Source organism: Danio rerio, chromosome 4 (genome assembly GCF_052040795.2).
Source record: "Danio rerio strain M-AB ecotype USA chromosome 4, GRCz13ab, whole genome shotgun sequence".
NCBI lineage: Eukaryota > Metazoa > Chordata > Actinopteri > Cypriniformes > Danionidae > Danio > Danio rerio.
The window spans coordinates 53,133,616-53,160,868 of record NC_141024.2 but is presented as its reverse complement, the minus strand read 5'-3'; the positions used below and the strand labels follow the sequence as shown (position 1 = coordinate 53,160,868).

The 27,253-nt window shown below is 37.1% G+C and overlaps 4 protein-coding genes and 1 pseudogene across 9 annotated transcripts in view; 3 read left to right on the top strand and 2 right to left on the bottom strand.

The window, feature by feature from the left end:
• The window catches only part of LOC110439479 (NACHT, LRR and PYD domains-containing protein 3-like), a 136,510-nt gene extending 129,289 nt beyond the window's left edge, over positions 1-7,221 (bottom strand). For 2 of the 3 annotated variants that reach the window (XR_015481747.2, XR_015481748.2), the window contains exon 1: positions 1,839-1,962. Coding sequence is in view for 1 of the 3 variants with exons in the window: in NM_001445235.1 (NP_001432164.1) it covers positions 1,839-1,882 (44 nt within the window). In the remaining 2 variants the exon portion in view is untranslated. Of the gene's footprint in view, positions 1-1,838; positions 1,963-7,167 lie in introns of those variants that run through there. The other variant, NM_001445235.1, reaches the window with a different exon arrangement.
• Positions 1-27,253, bottom strand: part of LOC137490924 (uncharacterized) — a 671,652-nt gene that overhangs the window by 352,653 nt on the left and 291,746 nt on the right. The window lies entirely within an intron of this gene.
• si:dkey-151g22.1 overlaps positions 1-27,253 on the top strand; it is a 472,026-nt gene that overhangs the window by 285,527 nt on the left and 159,246 nt on the right. The window lies entirely within an intron of this gene.
• Positions 1-27,253, top strand: part of LOC108183685 (uncharacterized) — a 301,560-nt gene that overhangs the window by 222,309 nt on the left and 51,998 nt on the right. The gene's annotated exons all lie outside the window — the stretch shown is intronic.
• LOC147844924 (uncharacterized) lies at positions 16,741-25,769 on the top strand (annotated as a pseudogene). The gene is made up of 2 exons (XR_015482292.2): positions 16,741-16,759; positions 17,186-25,769. The product of XR_015482292.2 is annotated as an uncharacterized LOC147844924, transcript variant X1 (transcript).

The window sequence follows — 27,253 nt, the reverse complement described above, 5'->3', positions numbered from 1 at the left end:
AGAGAGAGGAGAAGGGTCGGCATAGGACCTTGAGTCGCTAATCGAACTCGGGTCGCCGTGAGCACCATGGTGCTATATGTCAGCGCACTTCATAGATATATACACTAGATATCGCATAGGGACCCTGAGCATGCCTCAATAGCGCCGCCACATTGGTACAGTGCTCCCAGGACAAATGTCATTCAACCGCACTAGTCAAGACAGTGTTTTTACGTGAAGATGCTGGACTTTAGCGCTGTCTACATATGTAAGATTATGTTTTTTTCTGTTTTTGTATGTTCTGAACTTTTGTGCTAATCAGGTCACGTATTGATGATAACAGTCACTTACTGCATTCACCATACGGCAAAGCAGCTCCAACTCGCACTAAACACTCGGCTTATGCTAGTTTTGTTGAATAAAATCAGCAAACAATGCAAAAGAAATATGAAAACGAGATGCTGTGCTGCCAGACACTTGTATTATTGTCGGCTAACGTTAGTGAAAGAGTGGTTTGGGGGATTCATTCACAAACGAATCGCTCTCTCCGTCAGTATGAGAAGTGAAAGCAGGAGAGGAGCTGTGTTTCAGGACATGATTAGATTAAATTTAATAGGGAGGGTGAATAGTACATTTCTGTACACACAAACACAAGCTTTTTGTCAGGAATGCCAGTGCAGTCACTGATCCATCAATGTAGAAAAGTGATAATTTTCGTAATTAGAAAAAAAAATTACATACTAACATCCAGGAAAACTCCCGATCACAGATATATGTGTATATCGCTGGCTTTGCATGGCCAGTCCTCCACTGTACCTTGGTCGCGCATTCATTTCAAAGGAGCGCTACCCTGTACCAAGATGGCGGCGCTCTTGACGCATTTCGTCCAATAGACAACAATAGGCCAGGCGACATCTAGTGTATATATATATGAGCGCACTTAACCACTAGGCTATTGGCACCGACTAACATGTATATCTGTATTAATCTGTGTGTATTGTTCAAATGTAGCACCCTTTTGTTATGCTTGTGGCTGTTTTTACCCCAATGACTTCCTATAATGAAGCAATATCAGCATCTGATCATGCAGTCTTGATTGGTGCTGTTGGAAAGAATTTTAACTGTTGATCATCAGATGTCAGCATTAATAGAAGTAAAGTTGGTTTTATATTCACACATTCGTTCATTTAGAAGTCTCTATATTGTTTACCATGTTACTTTGAATATTCGATTGCATTACTTTGCATTTAGCATGCAAACATGACTTGAAAACAACATCAACACTGTTTATTTGACTGTGAACAATGTTGTACTTTGATAGTCATTAGCTGCTAATATGATTTCACTGTTTGCAAATAATACTTTAAAGAAATTATATTATTAAGGGGAAAGTTTGAATGTGTGAATATAAAACCAGCTTTACCTCTATTCAGCATTAACCCTTTGGATCAGCCTGAGCTGAATGGTTTCTGCATTGTATATGTAGTTCAGTGGAGTGAAAGAGCAGATTATAGTGAGTGTGCAGAAATACACTTACTGTGTTCTGACAGCTGAGGGGCTTATTTTAAAATTCTCAGACATGTCAAGACACGAGTGCAAAGGTCTCTCTCACTCCATATAAACTAAGCATTTTCGCACTTCAACTGATGACAAACGGTCAAATGACAAATTGTACCTCTACACAACAGGCTTTAAACCAGTAGTTCTCCAACATTTTTCACCAAGAACCAGCTAAGAAGAAGATTGTACCCCCATTTGACCATTTGATCAGGCAATAGCAACACAAATAAGAGCATTGTTGTTGGTGTTTGTTCTTCAGAGAAAGTGTTGAAATAATGGTGTAAAAACAGAGTCAATACCTGTGTTTCTCTGAGAGAGAGTCCTTTACTCGCTCCTCTGCCATACTGCAGCTAAAACACCAATGCAGACATTAGCAGAGCTTTGAGGAAACAATCAGCCGCTGACCATCACCTGGAGATGACAATATACTGAGATGAAGAACAGCACACTTTATAGCAATCAATGCTCACTTCACTAACAACACCGCACTGAAACAGACCCGATAGTCATGTCACAGCATTCACAAGCAGAAATATATATATATATATATATATATATATATATATATATATATATATATATATATATATATATATATATATATATATATATATATATACACACACACAGGGCTTGACATTAACTTTTTTCATCACCAGCCACTTTGGCTAGTAGATCTCCAACATTACTAGCCATTCACCATTTTCACTAGCCATGATTTTGTTGTTGGAGAATATATTTTATATGCATAAATCTGACTTTGACATGCTAAAATGACTTGATCTAGATGTTGTGTGATGTCCTCATGCATTTCACTGTTCTCTGTGTTGTGTATGACCTTGCTTGATGTGCGTGAGCAAATGAGTTGTAGTGTAGCACCAGGCCCGGATTGGCTAATCGGGAGAATTCCCGGTGGGCCGGTATGTTTTTTGGCCGTGAGGGCCGGTGTCTCTAGCTGCCTGCACTCTCAGCAGTTGCACTTTTTTTCATTTGTTTATTTATTTGAGCACAGCCTCACTCTTTTTATTCATTATTTTGCCGCAGCTCTGCTCTTTTTATTTATTTTCTCAAAGCCCCGCAAGCAAAATGCAGCCTGCAGGTTAATGACGTGACATCATTCCACCCCAAACAGCGACACCTCAGTAAAAGACTTTGAATAATTATTATTAATGAATATTACAGCTGCTCAATGAAGATCTGCTGATTCACTAGATTACAGTGTTTCTCCATTGGTTTGACTCTTTTCTTGAAACAGAAATGACATTCTCAAAACTCTAAGATCATTTGGCAAAACACTACAGCTCACTTACAAAAGCTCATATCTTTCCCAAAACAGTTCACTCGTGTGTCGAAACTAAATGATCTTCTCATTTAAACAGTCAGTGCCCCCAAAACGCTTCGTCCCTTCAGCATTGTGTGAGCACCGCAAGTCGAAATGTTCAGATGTTTGGTCATCATGGCAAAGCACCACTAAAACATCCCTCATGTCCACCTCACAGTCTCAGCCCAGTCCTTCACTGACAATGCTCACTGTACTGTTTTTGTCCAGCCGACAATGTATAAAACTGAAAACAGAAACAGGATTTTAAGATACGAGTAGCCTCATAAGGTTTGACGTCACACATTGCACTCATACTGCCAGGGAAACGGTCACTCCTTTATTATTGTAATGATCAAGCACACACAAAGCATCTTCCATATATCAGTGCAAAAAGAGTAGAGAGCTGTAATAAACTGTCATCAAATGCTCCGAGCATTCACCTGCTGTATGGTGCTCATGGTGTTATGGTCTTGAATGATTTGGACAATTGAACAGACTATTGTGCATGACTTATATGCAATTGTGCAATGACTTATACAATGAAATGACGCGACACGTTTTGGAGAGAAAGACCATTAGACTGAGAATTACCAATCAATTTAGATCAACTAGATCTCTTCACTTGGAAACTGTGCTAAATGTCATCTATCTGTACTTAATCAATTGCAAAGATGTACTTAGACATTTGCAATGTGATGAAATGAATGAGAAATTCAGCTCTGTTGTGAACAATTGCCAAGTGGTTTGGAGGTTTGTCCATGTTGTTTTGAGAATGTAATTTCTGTTTTAGGAAATGAGCCAAACCAAAGGAGAAAAACTTACATAAATCTGACATACCTTGATCAGAAATCTAAAAAGGAGAGTAAATACTTAAGCCATTGTGGTCCAGTGGTCAGCACATTTCATTATGACGCCGCTGACCGGAGTTCAAACCTCACCATTTCTAGTCATTTATTTTCATTTTTAGTGCTAAGACATGTAATACTGTTTGGGTTACTTATATAGGTGTACATATTTTATTTTTTGTGTGACCACCGTTATAAAGGACTGGATATCTATAAAGAATTTAGCACAGAATATATATTCAGATATTGCAGGAAAGGACGTTGTGCTGTTGTAAAGAATAGTGTTGGAGATTCAGCTCCCCTTTAATCTTAAAAGCAGCTGTGTCCTTGAAAAAGACGTGATCGTGTCATTAGAAACTGAATTGGTATGACCTTATTTTAATATAGTCAGTCGTGAACTGAGGTGGGCCGGTCTAAGGCTTGAAACTCCAGGGCTGAAAAGGAGTCCCACTCCGGCCCTGTGTAGCACTGCAATCAGTTTTTATTATACGTGACTTTTCAGGACTAAAAATTAAGCATTTACCAATTGTATCTCTGACCACAACAAAAATACATAATTATATCTCAGCCATAAATTTTAAATAATGTGTCAAAATAAGTTAAATATAGCTGTATACATGCTCTTTTTATTGAACAAAACTTTTCTTTAATTGTCCTGGCTAAAGGTCCCAGATCACAAGTTAACCAAACATTTATTTTAAATCTGGAGCTCTTCAAAGCAGCAGGTCTGCAGATTCACAAGCATCACCTTTTGTCCAGTTTATTTTAAAGAGAGCAGATCGCACCAGGTGAGTTTCCAGGCACGGTTGCTTCGCGGAAGAAAACGGGAGCCCAACTAAAGCAAACTCTGTTCTCCATGATGGTGACGTAAAACTTTCACTTTTTCTCAAGAAGAACTTTAGTAAATGTTATACAAAAATACATGTATTAAGTAATAAGTGTAGCTGGTGATGATGTTTGTAGAGTTGTTTAATCATCCGCTGATCATTTAAATGATTTAATCATTTGTTGTTCTTCAGGTTATTTCATTATAAAGCTGTGACTAAAGTTTTGTATGTTCTGTTCTTGTTTTTTCCCTTCAGTATTTCTTCATTTGTTCATTGTTAATCCTCAATTATCATTTAATTAGTCAGTTAATTAATGAATTTACTTCAGCTTTGCTACATGTTTCTTGAACACTCAGTAGTGTGGACACTTCAATAAAAACTGAAGTATATGCTCTGGGGTTTAAAGGGTTAAAGGTGTGAGAGGTAAAAACACAGTGTAAAATGTATTTTAACAGTAATATACTGTTAATTTACACTACGGAAATAGACTGTAAAAAAACAGTAGATTGCTGGCAACCACAGCTGCCAGTAGATTACCGTTAAATCAAGGAAAAAACAGTATTTTACTGTAAAACCTGAAGCTAATTTCTTCTGTGTGTCACTGTTGTGGAGGAGAGTAGAGCCAGTGTATGAGTTAAAGATGAACAATGAACTGCTGATGTTATTCTGTATGTTTCTCTATTTAAAGATAGCGGCTGTTTAGTTGCTGATGCAGTCAGAATCTCTCTGGTGATTCCAGATTTACATGTATGTGTGCTGTTGTGAAAAATAAGACATTAGAGTTAAACCAAACTTTTCTAATTAACTAAAATAAGTTATCATTATAAGTATGCTTCTAAGCATATATAGCACATTACTTCATAAACTCATTCAGCAGTTGACCAAGTTGAGGCAGTTGCTTTCAGTGAGCAGAATGAGTTCACTTGAATATTGTGTAAATCAATGTAGTCCATGTATTTTTACAGCAACATACTGTAAAATGACAGTACATTGCTGGCAACTGCAGCTGCCAGTATTTTACTGTTTTTTAAAGGGACAATTTTTAACAGTGTGTTGTTTTCAAGTCATACTTGCATGCTAATTCAGATTGAATATTCAAAGTAACATGTTAAACAATATAGAGACTTCTAAATGAACGAATGTGCGAATATAAAACCAACTTTACCTCTATGTTCATCGCTAGTAAACAAATGAAGAATCACAGCCATCCTCTGTTTGATTAGGATTAAAAAATAATCATCCATTCAGTTTAATAAACCTTACACGTTTTGTCAAGACATTAAAGATTTGAAGCTGTTCTGCGTTGTAAATGATGGATTATGTTAAAAATGGAGACACAACAACTCAGCACTATCACTTTCGTTTCTGAAGGAAGCTGCACATCATGAGTTCAGTGAAAAACATCCGTCACAGACACTCTACACAAAGCAGAGAAGAGTGAAAACAGCAGCAGGATTATTTTATCTATCTCATAAAATACATCTTAATATTCGCAGATTAAGTTCAGTCACTCCCATACAACCATCCATTACATCATTCAAAATTATACAAAACGTAATACCTTGCAAAATAGCATATATAGTACTTTTAAGGCCCTTAAATTCCTCTAAATTGATTAACTTTTATTACTTTTTAAGACCCCGCGGACACCCTGCTACATGTTGTGTGTATGAGTGACAGATTAGAAATGTCATCATATTTCAATGTCAGATTGATTCTTTTTTTGCTGGTGACTGGTCTTATGCTGGATTTACACTAACAGCATGAATTAAGTATTCGCACGAGTAGATTACACACAAAATCAATGCAAAAGCGTGAATGTCAAAATTAACATGACAGTGTGTTATTTTACTACGGTATCTACTGGTTTGCGCACTAATCCAGAACTCCACACCCTTCCGACGGCAATGGTACGGTCCGACTAAGAGCGCATAAAAGAAAAATGGAAAATCACAATAATGTGTCATTATTTAAAGTTTGTTCTGAGATCAGATTTAAATGCAACAACACAAACTTGTAGAATCAAAAATTAAACCGAGTGACAATTATCCGTTGTTGAAGTACTTAGAAAAATGGAAAATGGAAGTTAGAAATGCATTTTTCATTTGTTTAATTTTGACGGTGTGGATTGAACAAAGCACTGCAAAGCGTTACACGGATCTATACAGACCTCTGACACCTCATATTTCACATTTGATGTATGATATATGTATAGTTTATTAAGATAAGATCAGGTTAAGCCAATTACTCGTTTATATATTTAGTTTGTTAGTTGGCAGTAAAAACGTCTGCTGACAAATACATTTTAAGGAACATCAGCAGTTTTTCTTCCTTTTTAACTGTTAGGGCTAGTTTAACTTCTCTTTCAATTTCATAACTGTACATTTAAAGTCATATTTTGTGCTGATTTATCGAGTGAGCATGATTTTAATGATTAAAAACACTTTCATAGCATTAAGAAATAAAGTGTTCAGACACAGTGTTGAAATGACCATGTTTTTACACCATGATTAAACAGTGTTTGAGGCTTTGAGCATCAGGATCAGACAGACATTTAAATCAAATCACTCTTACACGTTTAAAATCCCTTCATCATTTCCACAAATAAACATAATGGTAGAAGTATCAAACTTACATGCAGAAGTACAGAAGCTCTTGTGCAGCAGAAACACAATCTGAGCTCTTTGACTCTTTCAGTTCTTCTTCCTTTTCTTCTTCTTCCTGGTTTATTGCCTTTCAGGAACTCAACTTGGAAGGTGCATTACTGCCACAACCACATTGGAACACTTCTTGAAATCCATGTAGACCTAAAAAAAGACTGTAGTTTTATAAAACCTTTTCTAATACTTTGAAAAGTACTGTAAGTTTTGTACAGTGCATCTTGAAAGTATTCATAGCGCTTCAATTTTTCAATTTTTTGTTTATTTTTTTATGTTACAGCCTTATTCCAAAATAGATTAAATTAATTTATTAAACTTCTACACACAAGTAATAGTTTTAAACCATTAAAGCTGCATTAGATGAAACAGAAGCTAATTCGGAATAGAGCACAGATTTGTGTGCATCACACATCTCAGTGCGCATTACCAAACGCACTTCTCTTTTATATCATTTCATGCAGTTTTAGCCTAATTGATACAATAGAAAGTCTTAAAGAAGGCAAACAGTTCAGCATCACTGAGTAGGATATTCGGGAGATGCATTTAGGCCCGCTTAAACATTATAGCCTATTTCTCATATAAAGAGCAAATATTAAAGAGCATATTGTAGGTTAAAAAACTATTTTAAAAAAGGTAGAATTGTTTGTGAAAATACTCTATAATACCATAAAATACCATATAAAAATGTTGTACGAAGCGCAGGGGCACAAATATGAAAAAAAAGAGTCTGTTTTCCCACTTCCAGAAAATCCGCTTTTTTTTTTTAAACCACCCAGGTGACATCAGAAAGGGGACTCATCTGACAGGCGCGTGCTGTTAACAGTGAAGCAGAGTAGCACTGGTTGTTAGTTTTGGTGAAAATTATCATCATCGTAGTATATTATTGCATTAATATCAGCATATCAGGTTCACAAGTTCCCATTGCTATTTTGGTTGATTTGTGTGTAAAATGGAATGAATCCAATAAGACCAAAAGCTGATGTAAAAATGGTGAAATACATGCTCCTGGATTAGTCGGAGATGCAGCTTGATGAAAATGAGAATTGTACATGGTAAGACAACTTGTTTTTCTTTTATATTTGTCAACTTTCAAATTAGTAAGCATGATCATTTGAGTAATTAGAAGCAAAGCAATGTGTTTATGTTGGAGTAGCCTGCAGTACAGCACTTTGTTTGCTTAGCTAATTAATTTATTGTCAATGTGTTTATAAGGCGTTGAAAGATGCATCTGCAACAGTGATGCTGACCCAGAGCTGAAGGCTTTCTCTCCACGGGCCTCTCATTCAACTGTGCTTCTATATATATATATATATATATTTATATATTTTATTTGGTGAGGAGGACAATGAACATGTTCCCCCCGTGATTTACGCCCGTGGTTGCGCCGCAAATCAAAAGCATCAGCAGTTGAATAAATGGCCTTAGCAGAAGCCATCGTGCATATCAAAAACAGGCAAAGCAATAGATTAATATTATTCAACATATCACAGAGATTTAAAGAAAAATATTAGATGTAACCCCATTTGTAATTTTTAACATTTTCAAAAGTAACTGTAATTTAATTACATATTTTTTTTAGTAACTGTAACTAATTACTGTTACTTTTATTTTGTAATTAAATTACGTAACGGCGTTACATGTAACTAGTTACTCCCCAACACTGTCAATGATTCATCAGAATAATCTTGCCTGACATGTTTACTGCTCCAAAATACTTTAAAAGTTTCTCAAATAAAATTTTTTAGTTCTAAGGGAATTTTTTGGTTTGTTTTGTTTTTTTACCCTGACATTTAAAATATATGTGGCGCGCAGGGGGATAAGGCTTTTTGTTGGTCGCAAGACCAATACAATAACTGGCACACTAAAGCCAAATTAACACAAACTATTGCAATTAGAGCTCTACTACGACACCCAGTACATTTGCTGGGACATAAAATACAGGTTCATACTTCTAGCAAAGACAATGAGACGTGGATATAGAAAAATAGGGTTTCTTTTATTACAATTCAATTATCTTTGGACCACAAATATTAAAAGACAGGCACATGCACTCTTTTTAAAAAGGCACTAGTGGAGGCAATTACAAAAAAAGATAAATCCTCATCCAACCAGAGGAGCTGAGGCTTACCACAGTTGGGCAGGCTAGGCACTGGGCCCAAAAATGACCCACTGATTCACACTTGCACACTTTGATTTAAAACACCACACAGTGAACTTCAATGCAAACAAGTGGGCAAAAGACTAATTAATAGAAAAATAGTCATGCCACACAGTGGCCAGACTGCCTGTACTAGACACCCCAGCTCCTAGGAAAAGAAGCAAAACCACAATTAGAAAATGTCAAAACATTAAGGAAATACAACAAGCACATATATTAAATGGGCTCACAGAAGCATCAAAATGAGAGACTACCTGAGAGCGGCTACCAGCCACTCAAGGGCACGGAGGTGACAGGCCACAGCTAATCACAGTGTAAAGCACAAGGTCGTAATATTAGAACAGGACAAAGCACCACAAATGCAGCAATTAAAGCAAAGCAAAGCAGTCACACTTATTTTACATTTCCTATTTTTGTAAATATGCAAAAGAAACAAAGATCAAAGAGAACAAATATGCAAAAAGCAAAACACTGATACAAAAGCAGCAAAACAAAAAAAATCAAAGAAACAACTCAAAAACACAAATAGAACAAAACAAAACTAGAAACAACAGAACTAGAAACATAACAACTGAAAACAAAACAAAACTAGAAACAAAACAGCAGCATCCAGCATGTCAAGAGCGAGACACTCAAGCCGCAGTGCAATCCATTATAAAACAGAGCACAATCAACCGACATACCTTCCAAATACAGTGGATTACAGGGGTTTCACATACTGCTACATGAGATGCTATACAATAATACTGTAAAGGTTAAGTATTAATGTATAATAGTTTTTTTTTCATTGTAGTTTTTTTTTGGCCGCATCGATTCTATCAAATAAAAGTTTATCCTGCTCAGTTATGCACATTTTTAGATGGGTGGAAAGGTAAGGCTAAGGCAAGAAATACCGCTTCATCTTTAGAAAAAAAAAGAGGAGGAGACCAACAGAAACTCAGAGTTCAGAGAATAAAACCTGCTCCTGACCAGGTTAGGTTCACAGAGTAAGTGACCACAGTAACTGACTCTGAGTTAAAGTTACCTCTCTTTCAGAAACAGGCTTGACTTACCCTGATTTCTCCAGTTTGACAAACCTGCCATTTTGAAACTGAAAACCCAGAGTTTCTTTCATTTCAAGGTTAAAATATTTTTTTAATTAACCTCTTAATTAATTAAATGTTTTAGTTAATAGTTTTTAATTAACCTCCTTTCTAAAACGGGCCCCAGGTCACTGCTATGACATGATTGACAATTGTCGCTGTTTGTCATTGTACTCTGGTTATCCAGAGAGCTGATGCAGAGTATTCTTAGGGCTTTTCACACTTGAAATTGTTAACCCTGGGTCATTCTAACCCTGGATGAACAGAATCCTGAGTTATCTGTAATCATGTTCCATACTGCTCATGCTTTACCTGGGGTTAAAATATAATCCTGGGTGTTCATTAACAGACAGTTCACATTTGCAAACCCTGGGTTAACATTATTATTTGTATATTTACGTTGCCACTGTCCCTGATTGGACAAACGGCCGGTCACCTTTTTAGATAGCATTTCTGCATCTTGTCGGGTATAAAATGTCATCATGTAGGACTTCAGCTAAGCCTCAGGACATGCACAAAGACAAGAAAACAAAGACAAAAGTACAAATGAATGAAAACAAGTAGCAAAGTATGTCATCTTGCCATCTCCTCATCACTCCAGTTTACAGCAAAAATGGCATTAAGTATTTGCACAAGTTCATTCATTCTTTGAATGAACCACCAACTTATCTGGCATATATTTTAAACACTGGATGATATACAATAATGCAAACTCACTAATATGAGCATGAACTATGAGTACTTGCTATGAACATGCAGGATTTGTCTCAATCGGGTCTTCCAAGCAAGGTAAAAATGTTGAGTGGAAGACACACGAGGAAGCACAACAGAAGTAATCTAGAGCGAGTGCATTTGATCATTTGCATTTAAAGCCAGAGGCACAAAAAGAGCTTGGTTTTCCTCTGACCCCCAAAATTATATATTCTGCAAGGTATATGATCTGATTTTGAGCCGAAACTTCAGACATATTCTGGGAAAACCAAAGACTTATTTCACATCTTGTAAAAAAAGGTTCATAATAGGAAACCTTTAAAGGGATAGTTAACACAGAAATGATAATAGCTTCACCATTTACTCTCCCTCGTGGGGTTTTAAATCTTTGAGTTTCTTGATTTTGCTGAAAAAAAGGATTGTAAATAACGCTGGCTTACTTTGTGTTCCAGAAGAAAGGAAATGATTAAAACCACATGATGGAGAGTAAATGGTTAGGTTGTTTTAATTTTTGGGTGAAACATCAATTTCATGCTTGTTGCTTTGTGCCTTCATACTAAAGTTCACTTTTCTTTGTTTTAAGACCTGATGGTGCTGAAAGAAGAGACTCATCAATGGAATAAAATGGAAGAGCAACACCAAGAAATAACAGCTGATGAAAAACCCACACTGACTAAAAAGACTTCATGCAGAAGACCTCAGAAATCCAAATCTGAGTGTAATTTCAGCAGTAAACAGTGTAGAAAGAGTGTCTGTCAAAAGTCAAACTTTGATGTTTACATGAGAGTTCACACTAAGGAGAAACCTTACACTTGCGAACAGTGTGGAAAGAGTTTTGGTCAAAAACGAAGCTTTAAAACCCACATGAGAATTCACACTGGAGAGAAGCCGTACACATGCCAACAGTGTGGACAAAGCTTCAATCATGCAGGAAACTTTGCACTTCACAGGAGAATTCACACTGGAGAGAGGCCGTACACGTGCCAACAGTGTGGAAAAAGCTTCTATACTAGTGGAACCTTTGCAGCGCACATGAGAATTCACACTGGGGAAAAGCCTTACTCTTGTTCTCAGTGTGGAAAGAGTTTTAAGCAAAATGGCACCCTTACAGTCCACATGAGAACTCACACTGGAGAGAGGTGCTACACATGCCAACAGTGTGGAAAAAGCTTCTATACTACTGGAAACTTTGCAGCGCACATGAGAATTCACACTGGAGAGAGGCCGTACGCATGCCAACAGTGTGGAAAAAGCTTCTTTCAATCAGGAAACTTGGCAGTGCACATGAGAATTCACACTGGGGAGAGGCCTTACTCTTGCATTCTGTGTGGAAAGAGTTTTAAGCAAAATAGCAACCTTGAAGCCCACATGAGAACTCACATGAAGATTCACAATGGAGAGCAGAGTGCTCAAAATGAGGCCTTGTCCAGCAGAGCTTAGGGCTCTCTCCCCGGACAGCATGCCAAACAAGTATGAACTCTTGAATACCAAATACCAACATCAAATTACTGATAATGAAACCCTTTAAAAACCTGAAGATTTAAACTCAATAACTGAAAAGTGGTGAAGATTTTCAGTAACTGTTTTGTAGTGTAGATCAGGGGTCACAGCCCAGGACCAGGTTGTAAGAGTTGCTGCCGGGCTACAAAAAAGCAAAATAACTCAATATGTGTTTCAACTTTATTATGAACCGATAACCATATTTTTGCACATTGCACACTTACATCAAATGGTCGGCACTGAAAAGAGAATTAGAAAGATTAGGAAGAAGAAACTGTCCTACACCCTTAGACTGTTTTTTTTTTTGATAATTCACACCATTTGATTGTCACTCGTGTGAACAAACCAATTTGCCTCCAGTTGTGGGCTTTCGTCTGCAATTTCACAAAACTTGTTAGCAAATAAATTCTGGCTAAACTCATGCGGTGTGAACTTAGGATAAAGCAATGACAGTGACTGACTGATGCAGACTCCTTAAAGACCTCTTTAAACGACAAAAAGTCATCAGATTTGTGTCAGATTATGAGATTTTGACTTGATAAAATCTTGATGTGTTGTGGGTAATAAATACTTTGGTTTCAAAACACTACACATTGATTTTTGATGGACTGATTTAAAAAAGGAAAAAGTTTTCTTAATGAAGACAAACTTTCTGTAGACAACTAGTTTCCTTTAAAGAGATGTTCATGTGAAAATTCCCACATTACCAAAAATAAATCTGTTTATGGGAAACCCAGTGTCGCTATTGTGAATGAGAACATGAGTGATTTGTTAGCTTACATGCTAATTCCAGTACTCAACAGACTACTGAAGCACTTCAGCTATCTGTTAATATGCAATCCATATTGTACTGTTCATGTGCACTGATTATATTGTGTACTGTCTGTAAGTGGTGTGTGTATGTGTGTGTGTAGACAGCCTAATATGAGTTTATTAATCTCAAAGTCACACTTCAAAAGAAACTCTATACCACCAACATTTTCAAAAATAGGATTTGGGATTATATTCATTTATTCATTTTCTTGTCAGCTTAGTCCCTTTATTAATCCGGGGTTTCCACAGCGGAATGAACCACCAATTTATCCAGCAAGTTTTTACACAGCGGATGCCCCTCCAGCTGCAACCCATCCCTGGGAAACATCAACACACACATTCATACACTATGGACAATTCAGCCTACCCAATTCACCTGTACCCCATGTCTTTGGACTGTGGGGGAAACCGGAGCACCAGGATGAAACCCACGCGAAGGCAGGGAGAACATGCAAACTCCACACATAAACGCCAACTGAACCAAGGTTCGAACCAGTGACGACGCAGTGGCACCACCTACTGCGCCACTGCCTCGTCTTGGGATTATATACTATATAATATTTTTATGATTGTTTTTTTTTTTTTATTAAATGTTTAAAATAAATTCACATACAAAGTAGGCCTTACATGCATAAACAAACATGAAGTACTACAATTTCAACAATAGGCAGAAACAAATATAGAAAAAAGCAGCATGTGGTAATGACAATTGTATTTGACGCTAAAACAATATATACACACACACACACACATACATATATATATATATATATATATATATATATATATATATATATAAATTAAATGATAAAAGTATATACAATATAAAGATTCAAATGGTTGTGAAGGGGCTATAGGGTACAGAATTCACTGAAAAAGCTACTTTAGTGGCTTTATAATTTGACAAAGTACTAAGTGATGATGGCATAATAGAAAGTTCATTTATAAAGTGTAAAATATAAGGGGGGGGGGGGGGGGGGTCATATTTATCTCTAGACAAGACTAACAGAGCTCTACATGCTTGTTGAACTCCAGTAATGCACAAGCTGTTCTCCAGTGTTCAGATAAAGCTTCACCAATGCTCTGGTGGGTTTCCTTCTTCTGCCAGTTGTGTGTCCCTTACCTGAAAAAGAAACACCTGCCACAGACAAGACATCTAGCTAACTATCTAAAGCCGGGCTCAGACCAAAGGAGTTTTAGCCTAATTTATTTTCATCTCCCGATAATCAGAGATGAATTCTTGTCGAGGACTTTGATCGGTTCTGATTCTCAGCGCAGATAATCTGGTAATGTGAATCTTGAACACAAAACGAAGTCTCCTCGATCATAGCAAACATGTTTGATATCCAGGATTTTAAATCATTCCAACCTATTTTGTAAAACAAATCCGTGAACTGGGGAGAATTGTGCTGCTTTCATGTACAAATATATAATTTGTTGAATAAACTTAAATTATCTTTTATTTTAGGCAAGATTTAATGTCATTCTTATACTGGTGTGCAGGTATTTATAACACATAAGTAGCGGGTAGTGAAACGTTGCCAGTTATCTCCATAACCCAAATTGATTGAACATTAAACTGTATTTTTTTCTGTGATGGGGAGAGAATTAGTTCAATAGCCTATAAAATCATTAGGCCTAGGTCTATATAGTCTAGTCCTGTAAACTGAGAAAGAGTGGGATAAAGACCAGGGCTGTTGCATTGAGTCAATTACTGTATTTTTCTACACTACTGGGCTTATTAAATGTGCAACAGGTACAATTTCACTTTTGAAGAGGGTTATAGCAATTCAAATCACTTTTATTGTCATATCATCATCAGCACGTGTGCTATGATGAGTGAAAAGCTTAGGTGCTAGCTCAAGACAGTACAAAATACAAATAGTGCAAATATTTACACGGAGACGGAAGCGCGAAGCTGTGAAGATCAGTCATGTCAGGACCGCGCTCAGCAGCGCTTCCATGTTAGCGGGGAAATAGCTGGGTTTAAAACTTCCGTACCAGAACAACACTATCACAGACAACACGAGGGTGTGCTACAGAGGACTGCAGTGTTTTATCACTCACCTGGTTACATAGGCTGAAGCAGTAAAGCGTCCTCATGGTGTTTAACTAGTGCCATGAGAAGCCAAGGAGGACACTTAAGCGTATCACTGAGATTGTGATGTTGTTTGATGCTAAATTGCTTTTAATTGTTTAAAATAAACTTACTAAATAATATTAAAGTGATGGTTACACCATTTTCTGCATTTTGAAATCTCTGCAACAGCTGGAGGTTTGTAGTACACGGCATATTACTGCAATTTTTACAGTGCTCGTCCTATACTTCAGGGTTTCTTCCCACCGCAGCTTCGCTTTGGTTCTTTGAAATGGCGGCCACGTGCAATAAGCGTATTGTGGAGCACCAGTGTTGAGAATCAGTGTGGACGAAGTAATGAAGCCTGAACCCCGAAAGTTCAACAGCTGTTTGGTACCTCCGCAGATATCCAGGTTTCTGTAAAGCAGATAATGCAGCAGTTTCTTGTTTCCTGTTGGAAGGAAATGCATGCCCGTAGCTTGCAAAGTTTGTTGTCCAGTGACTAAACGTTAGCCAGCAGAATGGTGGGGAGCGGAGGTCAAAATTCACAGCGTCTCAGTCTAACGAGGACGCCGGCTCTCTTTCATCTTTTCCGGCTGCATTTCCTTCGTCACTTCGGTTGTGTTACCCAGACAAAGGGCTCTGTTGCTGTGTTTGTAAACAGAGCGTCGATAAAGAAGTCTGGTCTTCGATGTGCAACGAGGAAGCCAATTTACCGAAGTGTATGTCTGTCGTAGGTAATGAGAGTGTGTACATACAGCGCAAAAAACGACAAAAATACAAGTAAAACACACAAAACACAACAAAGTTTGCTGGGAGCTTGGAACATGGTGGCCATGCTCGACACCATCTTGATGATGTAAACGTAGAGAAGAGTGACCATTGTGGCAGAAAGCGAGTACTTTGTCTCACAGAACTGGTAAAATCCGCAAGTGCAACCTCTGAAGATGGACTGCTAAAAATGCTTAGTCGTATGCATGACGATGAAACTTCATCTGCTGTTCACAACGAACATTGCCTGCTGCATTTTTTAGAGTCACTTTACAATAAACACTGTCATGATCCATAAAAACATGACTAGATTCGTCAAAAAATTCGGCAGCTAGGACGATTCCTGTTGTCTTTACGTGAAATAAGTTCAATCGAGACATTAGGGGATGCAATAAAACCAAAGAACTTTATGATTGTAAACGAGCCAGTAAAGGAGATGGCGGAATTTTCCAAAAGTAAGAATAAGTTCAAAACTCCAAGTCTTGCCTTGAAAATAGGAAATTCACCGTTAAAAATCAGTGACATTATAGGTTGCCGTGCTCTTATGGCTGGAGACAAGGAACTCGTAAAATCCTCTGAAGCATTCCAGAAACTTTATCAGGCAAAATGGGCGTAGTATCTATATCAGACTGTGCTTGTGGTACAATTAGTGATCTGAAATACAACAAACCAGACAATCTGCCACTTAAAGAATACATTATAAAGCTTAACGAACACCTTGACAAAACAGCCAAGTTCGCAACTGCAGCACTAAGAAATGCTTCAACAGTTCAGAATTATTCCAGATTACCACATACTACATTGACCAAGATTGTTCTATTCAACAGAAAACGGATTGGAGAAGTAAAACGGATTGGAGAAGTATCAAAAATGAAATCGAGTCATTTTCTTCAGTGCAATCAGACAGACAGACAGACAGACAGACACACACACACACACACATACACAAGAAGCAACAGGACTGTCAGCTTATGAACAGAAGCTATGCAGATATTTCAGCCGAGTTGAAATTAAAGGAAAATGAGGGAGAAAGGTGGCAGTGTTGTATACTCCACACATGACCGGTTCACTCAATTTGATTATTGCTAAAAGAAAGGAATGTGGTGTGTCTGAAGAAAACAAATACCTTTTTGCTGTACCAAACTGCATGACATATTACAGAGGACATCAATGTCTGAAAAGACTAGCTGATGAATGCGGTGCAAAAAAGCCTGATGATCTCAGATCCACCAAGATCTGCCAACATATAGCCACCACTTCTCAAATTTTGAACCTAAAAGAAAACGAACAGGACAATCTTTCAGATTTTTTGGGCCATGACATCTCTGTCCGCAGACAGTTCTATAGATTGTCTGAGCCCACTTTTCAAAGCGGAAAATTTTCAAAGTTGTTGCTAGCGTTCGAAAATGGAAAGTTGTATGGATTAAAAGGAAAGTCGCTGGATCAAATTGGAGGTATTTATGTTTCTAAGTTAAGTTCTAATATATGTCATATTTTTGTTCATTATTACTGTGTAACAACTAAACTTGTTCTGTTTCCTGATATATTTAACAGTTTTTTTAAATGACAATATTTTACAGCAGTGGTTCTCAGCTGTTTCTGCAGGCCCTCCAAAAATATTTGCATGTATCTTTTTGGTGCTAAGGAATATTGTTAAAAACTGAAAATAAAATGTTTCTCATTGTTCAGATTTCACAGACGAGGAGGATGAGAAAGATGATGATGACGACGAAAGAGAAAATGAGGAAATTATTCCTCCAGACAATGCTCCGGATGAAAATGCTCTGGATGAAATGAATGCTAGGTACTTTGAATCTAAGACATGTCAACATATTACATCTACAGTACAGACCAAAAGTTTGGGCACACCTTCTCATTCAAAGACTTTTCTTTATTTTCATGATTATAAAAATTATAGATTCACACTGAAGGCACCAAAACTATAAATAAGCACATGTGGAATTATATATGTAACAAAATATGTGAAACAACTAAAAATATGTCATATTCTAGGTTCTTCAAAGTAGCCACCTTTTGCGTTGATTACTGCTTTGCACACTCTTGCCATTCTCTTGATGAGTTTCAAGAGGTAGTCACCTGAAATGGTCTTCACTTAGGTGTGACCTGTCAGGTTTAATAAGTGGGATTTCTTGCCTTATTAATGGGGTTGAGACCATCAGATGTGTTGTGTATAAGTCAGGTGGATACACTGCTGATAGTCGCTCAGCTATTGGTCAAATTGCATCACCAGTGAGTTCACCGATGAGTTCAACTGTTCTCCTAAAGGCATACAACAAGTGTTTAGTTAGGAGATTAGTTGGTGTTGATAAATATGTTATCCTGTACTTTATATTTAATGAGTGAGATTATATTTGATTGCCCACTTTAGGGTAATTATGCCTACACTGCAAAAAAATGCTTTTCTTGCTTAGATTTTTTGACTTGTTTCTACAGCCACTTTACGGAAAAATTTAAGACAATTTAAGACCTTAATTTCCCGGATTTTAATTTAAGACATTTTAAGACTTTGTAAGGACCCGCGGGAACCCTGGTTTAGGTGACGCAGTGGCACAGTAGGTAGTGCTGTCGCCTCACAGCAAGAAGGTTGCAGGTTTGAGCCTTGGCTGGGTCAGTTGGTGTTTCTGTGTGGAGTTTGCATGTTCTCCCTGCGTTTGCGTGGGTTTCATCTGAGTGCTCCGGTTTCCCCCACAGTCCAAACACATGCACTATAGGGGAATTGATCAACTAAATTGGCCGTAGTGTATGAGTGTAAACGGGTGTGTGTGTGGATGTTTCCCAGTGATGTGTTGCGGCAGGAAGGGCATCCGCTGCGTAAAACGTGCTGGATAAGTTGGCGATTATTGAATAAAAACTTATTTAAAATATGGGATGTTTTACATCGTTGTTTACATTTACTTTTTAACCATGTCTACAAATGTGAAAAGGAGCTTTAACGAGAGATAAAAAGAAATTAACATTGCATTTTTGTCTTTGGATTAATTGTTTGTTATCACAGTATGTGGTATTATCACAATGTTGACCTAAGCTGCAAGACAAGGTTAGTTTAACAGGTGTAATAAACAAAGAATACCTAATGTATTGCTTTATCTTATATTCATGTCCAGAGAAAATAAATATTTCTACCAAATTAAGTTTCAAATGGATTATAAAGTAAAATATAGGTAACAATATTTCAAAAAAGTTCTCATTAGCCATGTTTAGGTACTGCATTAAAATTAACAGCAAGAAGAGAGAAAGAAAAAAGATCTATTACTATTAATGTAGGTTTAAATACAACTTGTATTAGTTTTACCTTCATTTAATAAATTGATTAGAACACTTTATTTTCATTTGCTATTTAACAATGGTTATGAAATTGAAATCTTTTGCAGTGTCACATTGACTTTAAAAGGTAAATATAACCTTACTGTACAGTTAAAAAAAAATCATAAAAAGTTATTAAGATTAAGCAGTCTTTAGCACTGTTATGAACACCATTACAAGTACAATCTGACAGGGGCGTGATGGACATTTTAACAGTGGGGGGACAGCTGTATGAAATCCAGAAGTTTACATTCTTAAGCTCCTGTTTCTAAATTGTCTGTCTCTAAAAGTGAGGGGGACGTATCCCCCTGTCCCCCCGGTTGCTACGCCCCTGCAATCTGAATATTCTTGACAACACTTTAAAAGTTTAAGAAGTTAATAATCCATACTACATTAAAGTACCCATTATATCCAAACTGTGCATGTTCATCATCACAATATAATGAATTATTATATATCGGCAGGTCTAGAAACAATTATGGCAAAAATAATCCTAAAAGGATGTTTTATTTAAATTAAACAATTACACCTGACTTACCAAGAGTAGTGGTCTTGAGGGTCTAACATATAAGGCCTTCAACTTGACCTTTAAAATAATTCTGCCATCCAGTTCTTGACCTTCAGTTAAGTGTGGTTTAATAAGCTTGTTACCACATCCTATAAGTATTTCCAAACTACACAAAATGAAAAGCATTGGTATTAATGCATCATTACATAATGACTCAGTAAAACACGAGTACACAGTATTACAATTACAATACTTATAACTTAAAGAAAAATAAAAACAATTTCCTTACATCGAGTGGCACTTTATCTTTGAAGCCTTCTTTGATTCATTCTTCTTAAAACCATAGTACTGTCCCATGCTTTTTTTAAATTCAAAAGCATTTAATATGAGTCCAATCTCATGCAAGTGCTGTTTTTTCCTTTGTTTTACAACATTTTTATCATTAGGGGAGGTCAACAAGATTACATCTTTGTTGAAAGTCTGATAGTATTGTGCTCTGGGCCTGTAAAAACAAAGAGCTTAAAGCAAGCTTCAACAGAAAACCAGGTATAATAATTATTGCGATCACATTAATTTCTTGATGTATTGTGCAGCCCTAACATATAGTCAACCCAGGCTCATTCTGATTATGTACTCCCAATATACATTTCTGGAGAGAGCAAAATATGTCCCAGGAGGTGTGTTTTTTTGCAGCTTTTGTTCTCGCAAATTTCTCTTGTGAGTGCCATTCACATTTGTTGTTCTCACGTAAATCCACCAGAGGCCGCAGTCCACGACTGACTTACTGACTGACCAATCGACAGATCCCCCCACCTTGCCCCTTCCCTAAACCCATCCGCAATTTTTTAAAAAGCAATCCGAAAAAAAGAAAGTCCCCTGATTTTTACTACATTTTCAGATTTTACCACAATCACATCTTGTTATTTACTAATTTTATTTATTTTTTTGCTTTTCATTTTGACTTGCATCCTTTCTGGAAACGTTCTTCAATGGACTCCAACCCCATTGTCGCAATCAACTCCACTCTGTGTCAAGTCTGTAGGGTCCGCCTGTTTGGTCCAACGACGGCAGCCAATCAGACGGCAGAAGGATTCTTGCGCGTCACTGTCTTCTTTTAAGCACAAATAGTATTGAGTTAAATACATATATAAGTTTGATATGAGTATATCTTTCGTTTTATCTGACTCCAATAATAAAACATTGATAAAGTTATTTTGTTTCCTTTCACATTATTTTAGATTATGATTGAATATTCTTTTAATTTGTTATTATACCTTATTCTCATTTACTCAGATTCCGATAGCATCTCGAGTCTTGCACCGGCCGGGTATACAATCTCTTAATACAAGCTTGTCAGTCTTGGTCATTAAACAGAGGCGATTAACCACTCTCCTAAGAAGGCAGAACACTACTTACTCAATTTAGGAGATTTTTATGTGGTTCCCATAGATCTGTTATCTACTTAATCAAGACAGAGTATTTTAATAATAATCGCACAGGATTATAAGTTTGTAGATGAAGGCCTAAATATCCACATTTATATTAGTTTCAACAATATTTTGTTGTTCTAAATAGAAAACCCACAGTTGGCCTTTTGCAGTCTACGTATACATGAAATAATGCCAATTTGCTAGTCGGATCTCTAACAACATTGAATAGCGTGCCACGCTGCTCCGTCTAACATGTTTTAGTCTGTTACTAACCTGTACAGTGGCTTGTAGTGCTATGGATAACAACATTTATCAGTGATAATAACACGAGGACTATTTGAATAATTCAAAACATAACAATTTATTTATCAGGTAAACAGGATAATTCAAAGATCAATTCAAGCAATCAAAACATTAATCAATTCATTATGTAACATCAATCAATCAAAATTACATTAGTGAAACGTTTAGCCAATTCAAAGTACATAAATGAAAGTTTAGAAGTTTACCTGAAGACGAAAAGACTACACACAGCAATTGTGCGGGAGATCTGGATACAGATTCCCCGACTTCTCTGCCACCTTCCCTTAAGTACCCATCTTTGCACCTCAGGGTGTTTCTTTGATATTTACATTTGGCCATCTCTCTACAGGACATTTTCATGGGAAGAAGTTTCGGTTGGGGTTTCTGTGGTATTACCATTTGTGTGTTTCTTTGTTCTTGGTGAGGGGATGTTTTGCTTGAGGGGCCTGATTATAATTTTATTACCGGACCGAGGGCAAATGTTTCAATATCTAAAGGGGTGAGACCTTCTTTATCAGACACGCTGGAACCTTCAATGCGTTAGGTAAACAGAGACAAAAGGGGAGAGGGTATAACAGGAGATATGTGTCTGGGGGAAGTTTCGCTCCCACACTGAGAGCGACAGATGTGAGCTCTTTGATGCTTATCAGGTAGCTGTTCTCATTAAAACACAGATGTCGTAAATAATCATTCCTGATACCAGCCTTACAAGTCCACTGACGTATGTGTTGATCTACTGGACAAACACCAGATAAGCTATTCATTAAGAGGTAAGTGGTCAGCTGATAAGCGAGAAAAGAAACGGCGTCATACTGCCCAGTAGCATTCGTTTTAAAGATGAAATGCAGCCATATGTAGCTCTGGCTACATAAACATACATATTTGCGATCTCCAGAAATGTATATTGAGCTATTTCAGAATGAGCCTGTGTTGCATATAGTATGTTAACAATCACTGCATATAAATTTAATTCTTGCATATCTAGTTTTATACCTGCATTAAATATAAACTGTTCAATGCAATGAATATTGTAGTGTGCTTACCTATTAACCTTTTCTTGGTTAAGGCTGGGCCTTTTATCCTCAAGAACCCCATTTTTTCTAATAACTGACCATTTTGACATCTCCTCTGCCGAAAAAAATGAATCCATCAACGCCCTTGTGAGTTTCTTCTAGCAAATCAGTAACTGACTTGTTCTGTAAATATGAAAAATATTATAATACACTCACATTCAATCTAATTATCTATTCACATTTCATTAAAAATGCATTTATTCAGATGAACAAAAGTCCTATGGATTTTAATTAAGAGAAAAATTATATAAGGAAACAAGATTTGACGTCACTCATTAGAACATGCTAACTAAGAAATAATCTGCTAAATGTCATATTTACTCAAAACAAGATTTACAAATATTAATCACTATAAACATTATACCACAGATTTGTTAAATGTTAACTTATTGTTATGTTGTAACGTTAATACAATTAATAGGTGGGGCCAAATTATAGAGAATTACTTGAACATGCATTGACATAAATACATTTAATTGTTGTTGCATTTTAAATGCATTATCCTCAATACTATTTTTTTGTTTAACTAACATTATATGTTAAACATACATACTACTCATCTAGCATAATGGTAGCATTTTTTTGGTAGTGCAAAAACAAGTACCATTGCGTAATTAACGTTTAGCATATTAAAATAGGTGGTACACAAGCATTAGTTCTTCAAAAGGTTGTTGAATTTTTGTTATTTGTCAAAATTGCGGCAAATAAAAAGGCTATGTTGACACCTCAGTATCTGAAAACGATAAAAATGCGAGGCACACAAAACTGTCTCTTTGTTGACTTGATTACTTTTATGTTGCTAGGTAATCACTGTATCAACTGAATATGGCATCGTCATCACTACCTTTGCTTACACAGTAATTCCCGTTCAGCCTTTAACGTTAGCATAATTTCACATTTCTTTTGGTTCATCTATGGCCAATTGTGGACCAGACTTTCTAACTATAAATTCAGTACGTCACAGTGGGTTAATATTACAACTGTTTTACTTACCTTTTGCACTCAGTATTTGGGCAGGAAAACTCTTCCAATCGCCTTTCGGTGGCTTCGATCCAATGGCACCAAGTTCCACCAGACCAATCCTCTAACATTTTTTGGTCTTTTACATAGGTTTCCAGTCCTACACTGACTTTATTTTCCTCAATCCATTTTATTGGTATGTACATGTTTAAAGCGGGGTTTAACTAGTGTCTATCAGTCTCAGCCTCAGCAACAAAAAAGTAAAAGAGCATTAATCGGAACCAATCACAACCCATCAGTGTCAATCGGATCATCCAATCAAAAGTCAAACAGAAGCGTGGGCGTAGGCTTTCACAATCCCTCAGCAACAGGACGGTAAAACTGCAACCAATCAGACCCAGAGTTAATCTTTCATCCAATCAGAAGTCGATTTCTTTTAAACTGAAGAGCTGTCGATATATTTCAGCACTGTTGCACAACACGTCAGACAGTGGTAGGTTGCTGTCTTTTCAGCTATGGAGCCCTCAAGAAAAAAAGAGAATGAAAGGCCTTTACAGAAGATATTTGCGCAACGACCACAAACCTTTACCCCGCACAATGAGACATTGTTTGAACAAAAATTGTAACTGTCTGCTTGTATTAAAGGTTTTTGTCTAATTACCGTGTAGTTCAGTGAAACCATATGTGGCCAGCATAAAATAAGCGACAAATAAGTCAATATAACAAAGTCATCCCAATAAAGCAAAATGAACGTAAGATTCATATAAAGCTCTCGCTTAAACTGGTCAATAATGATTTGGTCATTCTTAGAAAGGCTAAAACTGCACCAACGTTACAAATATATAAATCAAATCAAATCATTTTTATTGTCACATCATCAGCAGCATGTGTGCTATGATGAGTGAAAAGCTTAGGTGCTCTAGACAGTGCAAATACAATGACAGTGCAAAATCCAACAGCATACTCTCAAAAAAACAGGACAATATAAAATTGGCAGTGTTGACAGCGATATGAACAATGAATAGGTGTACACATAGTTGTAGGCAGTATTGTTTAATGTATAGATTGGTTAATATGCAGTGCATGCTACATATTGATGGTGTGCAGTGAGGGGTATGGAAGAGTCTGTGTGTGGTGTGTTAAGTGTTCATCAGCCTCATAGTCTGAGGGACGAAACTTTCCTTCAGCCAGCTGGTGCGTGACCGGATGCTGCGGAATCATCTGCCTGAGGGTAGCAGAGAGAAAAGTCTTTGGCTTGGGTGGCTGGAGTCGCTGATGATTCTCTTGGCTTTCCTCATGCACTGCCTGGTGTAGATGTCCTGGAGGGAGGGATATTCACCTACTTAGCATCCTATGCAGGCCTTTGCAATTGCTGCTGGTGCTGTTTCCATACCAGGTGATAATACAGGCAGACAGGAAGCAACTCTCAGTGCAGGTGTAGAATGAGCGGAGGATGTGAGGGCTTATTCTAAACCTCCTGAGACACCTGAGGAAGAAGAGGCATTGTGCCTTCCTAAGCACTGCGTCTGTGTGAGCAGTCCATGTCAGATCCTCAGCGATGTGTTCTCCAAGAAACTTGAAAGTGCTGACTCTCTCCACTGGTGTCCTGTTGATGGTGATGGGGGTGTGTTCTCTCTTCTCTTTCCTGAAAACCACCACCAGCTCCTTGGTTTTGCTGATGTTAAGCGAGAGGTGGTTTTCCTCATGCCACTGCGTCAGAGTGTGCACCTCCTCTCTGTAGGCCGTCTCATCATTATCAGTGATTAGGCTCACCACCGTTGTGTCATCAGAAAATTTAACGATGACGTTGGAGCTGTGTTTGGCTGTACAGTCATGTGTGTACAGGGAGTACAGGAGTGGGCTGAGAACACAGCCCTGTGGATCACCAGTGTTGAGGATCAGTGTGGATGAGGTTATGTTGTTCATTCTGACCACCTGGCGTCTGCTTGACAGGAAGTCAAACCGAGAGAGCGAGAGGTTGAAGATGTCTGTGAAAACTCCCGCTAGCTTGATTCTGAAAAGATTCTCTGACTGACAGACAGCTTTTGATCAGTGACGTAGCCTACGTGACTAATAGCTTTTATTAGTTAGCCTATTGATTCCTCTTTTTAAAATTATGTTTTTTGTTTTGATATTATTGTCAAATCAATGAGCAAACTCAGAGCAAACTCTCTTCCCGGGGGATGCTGAGCTCGCACAGCTTCCTGAACGTTCTATATCTGTTATAACCGCACTTTGTAAATAAACTGGTCTGGCAGATATTGCGTTTTTTTGAAAAAAAATTAATTTTTTACTCAGCGTAAAATGTACATTCTTAAATGTTATTGATGGCAGCAATTCACACATAGATTAAGGTACATCTGAACAGCAATTTCCAATAATAAAATGCAAATGTCAAAAAAATGGCGTTTATTGCGTTTTGCAACTGAACTCTATTTTATATATATATATATATATATATATATATATATATATATATATATATTACTGCTGTCAATTGATTAAAACAATTTACTAATTAATCACATTTTTTTAATTAATCGCGATTAAATTAATGTAAACGCAAGACAAAAACTATTTAAATTCAAAATATAATTGTTTATTAGAATTTTTGTTTAACTTGTAACACAGATTTCTTCATGTAAACAACATCAATATCCTGGTTTGACAGCCATATTTATTACAGAAATTAAAACACAGGCATCTTAATGCCATTTGAATTCAAAACAATCAATGCCAAATAAGAAAAAATTATTTGGATTCTAAGTGGACTGCAAAAAAATGCCAATACACAGGCATTGCATAATAATAATAATTATAATAAAATATTGAACACAAACAATTGCACTCATTGTAAAGTTGTATTGCTGTGAGTTGAGAACATTAATTATAGAGCAGAAACATTTTTTCTCAGTCCTCCTTTACATTCATCCAGTTGCTAAGACAGTCCAGTCCAGACATCCCAAGTCTCCCGGAAGTTGGGGGAGTATCCCAAAATGCACTGAGAGTCCCGGATGCCCGCAAATGAATGATAATCTCCCGGAAATCGCACGTCTCCCATGCGGTCCTTAAATATGTTGCACACCCCTCTCCATCCCACCTAGCTCTTCAGGTACGTGGCGCACAACTCACCCCCACCGCTCTTCAGGTATGTCTCGCACGCACACGCCCCTACTCAGATACGTCGCTTACTCAACCCCTGAAACGAAACAGACACAGAAAGACAGACACACACAACGCACGGGAGCCACTCTGTATATCCTGGCTCTGTATATCCTGGTGATGCAACATTAATTGTTTTTTACTGAACGCCTTCAAAAAGTGCTTCCTTTGTCTTATTTATATTTCTTT